At 30.6% G+C, this 8569-nt stretch overlaps 1 protein-coding gene across 1 annotated transcript; it reads right to left on the bottom strand.

Moving 5' to 3' along the window:
* Nucleotides 1-4684: 4684 nt before the first annotated feature.
* On the bottom strand, nucleotides 4685-5653 carry LOC142609273 (uncharacterized). Its single transcript, XM_075780853.1, has one exon. It carries the CDS (start codon nucleotides 5651-5653, stop codon nucleotides 4685-4687), a length of 969 nt encoding a protein of 322 aa, XP_075636968.1.
* Nucleotides 5654-8569: the final 2916 nt, after the last annotated feature.

Here is an 8569-nt window from a genome sequence, read left to right as displayed (position 1 = left end):
TCAGACGCAGACGCTCCCGCAGACGCAGACGCTGTATCCAAACTCAGTCTTAATTTAAATCAGATTAATCATTTTTTATTCTGGGTAGATAAATCATGAACTATCAAGGAAAATAAATTTCTTTTCATGCATGTACATCGAAATTCAGTACTAAATAAATAATAAGGTATATACAACAAAGTGTGCTGCATCGAAATTTCTGTGTCTTTGTAAATCCTAGACCACAATCTACATTGACCTCCATTTTAATTTTCCAAGCTTTACACAATATTTCTTCTAATAAAAATAAACAATAAAAGAAATGAAGAACATATGTTAGATGCATATAGGATATGGTTTCAACTTCCAAATGATTCATAATTTGGCATAAGCTTGCACCCACTTTCAATTTGAGTCTTTTGCTTTAACCTATGGGGAAGACAGACGACTCTTCTGCTTTGGAGGAGGATCCCAGGTGCGTGGATTAGGCTCAGATGGCGTGACAGGACCCATTTTCAGCATTCGGTGTATTGCCCCAACTAACTTTTCCTGCTTGTAATTGCTCATCATATCTTGGTTTCGTCCATGCGTGATTTTCCTAGCCTCATGTATAGGCATGCACATAAGGCAAAGCACCGCTATGATTATGAGAAGCATATTCTTCAGAACCCTCATTCTTTTCTGCATGTTGAGAATTTTACACAAAAAACTGGTGAACAATAATTAATGTCTTAAGGCTGAAGCTACATTATTGGTTATTTAATTATATATATATTGGTTAAGATAGCCCAGGAAATTTCTCTACATAATCACCATCAACACTATGGAAATTACTGTGAAACAACGTACGCTAGCTTTAGGTGCCCATATACGTGCAATTTCATCATGCATGCCTGCATGTTTCCATGAGGTGCCATGGAACCCGTATAGGAAGTTTCTTTGCCGACAGGTCTTAAATTTCAATATTTTATGCATTACGTGAACATTGTTAGCATCTTCCCACTAAGATTGTGCCTTATTTTAATTTTTTTAAGGAAATATTACTTATCTTTGCACCTTGTATTAAAAGGCCAAAAATGCAATTGACATATCAACTGCCAGATGCATTTTCAACAAAAAAAAAAAAATGCCAGGTGCAATTCAGACCTCTCCTTCCTCTCTTTTTACCTCCCACCTTTTTTTTTGTGTCTTTCAATTTATTTTTATATATGTTGAAGCTTGGAAGTTGTAAACGATATTTCTTATTTTGCTTAATCACGTAAACTATTTGATGCTTGGTAGAAATTGCGTGGGAGATATTTACATCCATTAGGGACCTACGTACACGCGGTTACAACGAAGATGATAAGATTATACATCTAGCTAGCCACCTCTGTGGACTTGCCCATTCTTCGTGTCAAATTATAAGAAGTAAAAAAAAATAAATAAGACACCATATATTAGTGTTCTTGCCAAGGTGCTTCTTAATTTCTTTTCTTTGTGCTTGAGAAAAAAAATTCGTATGACACAACTTTGATGAACTTGAACAATATGGTTCAGAATGAAAAAATAAATTGCTACCCACCACGTTAATCCCATTTCTCATAATTGATCATCAGTAGCTAATCTCATCTGTTAACCCTTGATCTTGCATGTAAGTTAAATATTGATAGTCACAAACAAGATGGGGTGGAAATCATATAAATTTGTCCTAATCTTTAGTTGACATTTTTTGACCTTTTTTCTTTTAGGGTAAAACTATACTATTAATCCTTGAAATTTACTATGTGAATACAATTGGTCCTATAAATTTCAAGTGAGCACTATTAAAAATTGGTCTCTCAAGTTTAAAAAATAAGTGTTGTTAGTCTTTATGTTAATTACTGCTAGTGTTATTGTTTATGTGGCTAATAGAATAATGACGTAACATCTTTTTACATATTTGGACCATTCAAAATAAGCCACACATCAACTAAAATCCAGGTTAGATCCAAATAAGTAAAACAAACACTCCGTCACTAAACTGACATTGTGCTACAAAGAAAAAAAAAGTTAGAATAATAATAATTAAATAAAAAGAATTGAACAATAAATTACTTTCATACACAATGGATGATAATATATTTCAAAAGTTCAAAAAGTTTTAAAATACTGCCTGAATCATACAATTGGCACTAAAACCTGAAGCCAATTTTATGCACATTTAAGAGCTGGATATAATGAACTTTGAAACGGATCAGGCATGCACTAACTTGTACTAATTGCGATTTAGAATTAATATTAGAAATAGATACTATAAACACCCTATTTTGTACCAACAATCTAGGTCCCGACCCCAATGACCTGAAATAATTGAGATTTAAAGAGCTAGAAATATTAGGTCTTACAAGAACCATGCTTTTGTATGCTAAGAAAGTATGCATATCGCATACACATGATTGTTGATGCATATGTTTGTTTGTGTGTGTATCAGTGTATGCATAGTGCATAAGTACTAAAGGACTCAAGGTTATCGTTTTTTGAAGAGAAAATATTCAAACAAAATCCAGCGTAAATACCACATTCTACACTTCTAATAACAACATGACCCATTAGTGTTGCACTGAACAAAGAAATACACCTGATTGATTGTGTGTGGCAAGTATGTTTTATTGTTTAGTGCAATATTGATGTGTCATGTTGCTATCAGAGGGCGTAAATTTAAAATATAGTATTTACTCCAAATCACGTTTGAATTAATGTATTCTCTTTTTCTAAAACAAAAATTCATTAAAGTAATCCATCTTTTGTTACATAGAATTTAATATATTTTCGGTTTGGGACGTACCACTGTGATCTTCATTAAATAACATATTGTGTTAATTCTGGATATTCAAAATTCAAATTACTATATTGTGGCTTAATTGATCTAACGTGCTCTCTGTGTGTCTCTAGCTAGGCTTTAATAGAGCATGTAATCAAAAGATTTAAGGTGATTGCTTGCATCGTAATAAAGGCAAGCAATTTTGAATCTTTGATTTTTTTTTTTTTGGAGAATCTGAATCTTTGATTATTATGGTAAAAGTTTCTTTCAATTTAAAGGTACAGACTGTACAGTTGTAAATCTTGAAGCTTTCCTCTAATAATAAGCAAGAAAATTATTATGTAAATAATCCTACTCATTTCCTCCACCAGATTTATTTCCTTTTCTAATTTTTTTTTAATTTAATTTTATAGAAACTTTTCCAATTTTTTTTAAAAGTAATGTTACAAATACAGACCATTTTACAATATTTTTACAAAATGTTAATATGACCAACCTGTTATTGGTTATCATCTAAACTTATTATTAATATTACTTTTTCATTTACTAATAATCACTCAGCATATCAATAGTTTGTAAAATAATTTATATCTCTAGTATTATTCTTTTTTTAGATGACCTTCAATCACTTAGATTGGAAGTAGGAAGTTGATGCAGTCATCATGCACCCACGGTATTTAAAATGGTTTTTCACTTTTTCCCCCCGAGGCTCTAGTAACGGATGTGTTAAGTGAGAGTCCAATTCAAAGTAATTATTACTACATGATTTATTAAAATTATTTGAAACTCCATTGTTATCACTTTCCCAATGGCCAGTTACAGCTAGATAGTTAATCATATTAGTAGTCTTTGTTTGATTAAGATCACAACGATATCCTTCTCCCAAAAAAAAACTCAAAACGATATCATTGTCATAAAATTAATTTTTAAAAACAAAAAAAAGGTAATTCCAACGCCATTAGCTGAAATGTGCACTTGGACAGATTATTATTTATTTTATATTTTATAAAAATGGGTGTTTAAATTTCTTCGAATACCTTATTACTCCCTTCGGCATGTATAGCCTCAAAATCATGATGAGAGTAGTTCCCGATTAGAAATATCAAATTTAACACAAGGTGGATATTATGTGGCTTTTTTTTTTTTTAAGAAACCGATATTATGTGGCTTTAAAAACCAGTAAGCCAATTCTTTTGAATTTTTAACTGAATTAGTAGAAATAACTTATATTTTTTTTAAATAGATTCCATTTAACTTAACTAATAAAGTTTTTGATGATTGAATAAGAAATTTGGGACTCAATCTTCACTTATAATAAAAACCGATTAATGTTTTGATCTAATAATAAAGAATTATTATCAGGTGTGGAAGCCATAGGTTGAAACCTTTTTTTTTTAAAAAAAAACTATATTTATGAAGAGTTAAATTATCATACCAATATTTAAGTTATCAAGTATTGCCAATAAATAAATAAAAATTATTTCCAAAAATTATTTAAAAATAAACAAATGCAGAAAAAATCACTCTATAATCAATCAAAAGAGATAAGTTATCTGAGACCATGCATCGATTTGAAAAACCACGTTTACAAGCGTACATTAATTATGGTATCTTTTAAAATACATCCAGCATAGGAGGAAATATCGAGAGTTGACCTGCGCTTTAATTACTAAAATATTTCATACCAAAACTATCAAATACATCAATTCCGAAAGAGGGGTAAGCACAAAAACTAAATTAAAATAAATTTTCTTCTCAAAAAAAATAAAAATAAATAAACAGTGATCTTTTATTTTCATACATTCTGAAGATCACGAAAGTGATCAAAATACACAAAATTTCTCAAACAAAATCACCTAAAGATTAACAAAAACGTGTAATATGATAATATCATTAATAATAAACTCTAAACTAGAACAATGCTTAAAGCTTTAGTGACAAATCAAGTTCCAAAGCATCATTTTTTGGAGGATCCTCTCGACGTAGATAATCACCGCCGGTGATAGTTGGCTTGCTGTTAATATCAATGTTTGATGTGGCAACTGTAGAAGATCCACCAAAATTGCGAAGTGCATTGGTACTAATTTCATCAAATTTTGTAGTAGGAATAGAATTCCCACCAGCAAGTCCAATAGCACCATTATGTGCTATAGACCCCTCAATCCTTAACCTATCCATAGATGGTTGTGGATTCATTAAGGTCTGCCTAGACCAACCACCACCGTGACCATATCGGTACCCGTGTCCGGGTGAAGAGGACCAACCAAAAGAGGGCTTATGAATCATAGACTCCATTCTAACACCAAGAGGTGATGATGATGATCTATTAAAAGATCCATAAAGGGGGTTTGTGGAAAGGTTTGAATAGGGATAGTAAGGAAAGTGATGTGGATGTCCAAAAGCACCCATATTATCCATACCTTGACGTCGTTTAGCCAATGCACGCTCTCGTTTGTGTGCGTTTTGATGACCACCTAAGGCTTGTGACGTAGGGAACTTTCTCTGGCAAAAGTTGCATGAGAATCTCCTTGATTCATCTGGACTTTTTTCAGGGCTTTTTTCGTCGGATGTAGGCTCGATTGGTACCAGAGAAGAGCTAGAATTCATGGAATCGAAAAGATTGAGTTCTTTCTTAGACGATCCTCGATTCAAATCATCACTAGAAAGCTTCAAATCGAGTAAGACATGAGAACTACCCGATCCCAAAGAGGGTGGCTGATCAGCATGATCTAAGACTTTGGAAAATTTTTCTTTCATTTTCATGATCATGATCTTATTGGACTCATCAATACCTAATTCTTTTTTGTGTGAAGGAGGACCTTCAGAAGTGGCTGAGATGCTAGATGCCTCAGAGGCGCAAGGCTCATGATGAGAATTATTGTGTGCTTTCATGGCAAGAAAGTAAAGGGGGTTTGTGTGAGATTGAGAGAGAGATTGATGTTCTTTTTATAAAGGGTTTAATTAATGCCAATATCCTGTGTATGGAAAGAAATCCCTTTGTGCAATTAATACATGAATTATATTAGCAAAAACATTGAACTAATCTGGTGACTAGTGAGATTTGGTAAGGCTTACCACAGAAAAATTCTAAAAATAATTTGAACTACTCGGTGAACACGTTATTGCTCAATTAGTCAAATTTCCATTTCCATAAAGAGTCTATTATATGGCGGCAATGAATACATCGAGTTATGATGTACTTTTCAAACAAGGAACCAAAGTTTGTAAGTTTGTAACTAGTAGTATACATAACAATCAAGAGGACAAATGTCAAATAAATTTTTCCTTTTAAAGTATATTACTTTTGTGTTCGTGTGTTTTAATAAGTACTACGGTTTCCTCAAAAAATAAAAAGGAAATAATTATTTGGACATGTATTTTTGCCTAAACTTTAGCAAAGCCCTATACTATTTAAACGTCCATTTTAACCTTTTTAAATGGTTCATATATATGAGACACTTAAAATTTCTAAAAAAAAAAAAAAAAAAAGAGACTCTTAATACACCCATTAACTGTTATGCTTTTCCCTTTATTTGAGGCATGATTCAAAATATATTTTAGCACGTTATAGCCATTAATTTTCTTAAATGAATTTATAACTAAATTGAGACGCTGTTCTTAATTAAGGAACCAAGTCGCAACATATATACACAGTCTAACAAAGGGGCTATTGTGAAATAAAATTAAAAGTACGTCGTTTTTGCCTCTTTAGGGAACTTAATGATAACCCACTTAACATTTTTAAAAAAGAAAACGATAACCCACTCAGCGGAAGTGAATGAAATGATTAAATTGACAACAAATGAAATTTAAATGAATGAAAGAAAAAAAAAGTTATAGGGTTGAATTGAAAGCTGATCAAATTTAGATGATGTATTTTATAATTTAATAATAATAATAATAATAATAATAATAATAATTATTATTATTATTATTATTATTATTATTATGATTATTATTATTATAAACTAATTATAGGTAATAATCTGACCCTTTTTTTTTTTTTTTTAGAGAAAGTTTCAACGTATGACGTCTGCTCCTGATGATAGCTCTTTATCATCAGACCAAGACACCAATCAATTTTTGGCGTAGGCGGGGATTAAACCTCAGATATCTTATTCAACCATCAGAAATTTAACCAATTGAGCTAGCTAGAACCCACCGTAATAATCTGACTTAAGAATTGATAAAAATCATTATCTCAAATTTCACATTATTATAGTTTTATTCACTTAATTCTACAAGCTTGAAGCCACTATCCCGAATTCCTTATTTGTATTTAAATTCTGCCATGAAAAGCATGACTCCTTACTACTTAAAATTAACAGGTATAGTCAATATGCTTCTCTTTTAAGAAAACCTAACTTGCAAATTTACAATCCACTACCCAGATTCATTAAAAATAGCACATTTAGAAGGTTCTTCAATTTTGAAACTTGCATGATCGATCTTCCAAGCTGCATTCTATAAAAGATTATTTGATCAAAGGTCTTATCCAAGTGTGAAACTATTTAGGATATTTAGCTAATTTGTGCTTAAATACTTTAGAATTTTGGTATTGAAAAATTGCATGATGTTCAAAGATGCATACTATAAAAAATTCTTTGAAGTTATCCAAGTGCAAAGTCATTTAGGATAATTAGTTTAATTGTGTTTAAAATCTTTAAAATTTTGGTATAAAATTAACACTACATTTGTTTTGGCAAAAAAACAACCTTATTTTCCATATTTTCAGTGTCTGGTGTAGTTGAAAATTCGGGCCAATAGAAACCTCTCAAAAGTGATTATAAATGTTTTTTGTCATTTCTTTACACTCTTAGCGTTAGTTTGGATGCTCATAAATGAATAGAATAAAATGGAAAAGAGAGGAATGAAATAAAATTAAGTAATTTTGTTTAGATGTTTCTAAATAAAATAATGGAAATGAATAAAAGGTAAGTAATTATGTTTAGGAATAACATACAGGGAAATTAATTGAATCAATTTATAACAATATTATTAGTAGAACCTTATTTTAAAAATAACGGGTTGAATATATATGAGTATTTTGAGAGTTTTAGTAAAAAAATTCATTAAATATAATTTTATTCCTTCCAATTCCTCCCAATTTTAGGAGAATGAAAATTTGAAGTTAATTTTGAGAGAATAAAAAGGAATGGGTGTTCTTTTCCACTCATTCTATTTCCTTCCACTTAAACTCTCAAACAAAAAAACATATTTTTCATTCTCTTCATTAAAACTTCCAAACAAGGAAATAGAATGAATATTCTAAAGTTATTATTTTCGTTCATTTCCCTAGATCCTCCCAAACAAGTTGTTATTCCTGTCTATTAATTTATTCCACCACCACTTTTATTTATCCCCATTCTCTTAAAGTGCCATAGTCACCACCATCACTGCCAATCTGCCATCAGTATTGTTGCCACCAATGCCTTTATCACCCCCACCTCCATTTTCTACTATCACTAAAACTATTATATATAAATAAAAATTAATGATTTTTCATACAAATCAAATAATATATAAAAAACATTTGGGATCATTTTATGGTTGTAACTAAACATTAAAAAAAAAAAAAAAGGAGTATTTTTGTAATTGTCTTCTGCTAATTAAAGATATTTACGCCAAAAAGGAATATTTCTAATCAAACAAATAGTAAGCAGTTTTCATTCCTATATACCGCTTTGATTTTACTGTGATATCATTTTGGATAAGCAAACAAGGATAAAATTATTGAAGTGAATGGTAGTAGCAATACATGAAATATTCAGTAGATATATGCGTAAATATTATATATATATATATATA

The sequence above is a fragment of the Castanea sativa genome, chromosome 9 (assembly GCF_040712315.1).
Source record: "Castanea sativa cultivar Marrone di Chiusa Pesio chromosome 9, ASM4071231v1".
Lineage (NCBI taxonomy): Eukaryota > Viridiplantae > Streptophyta > Magnoliopsida > Fagales > Fagaceae > Castanea > Castanea sativa.
This window is presented reverse-complemented; position numbering and strand designations above follow the sequence as displayed.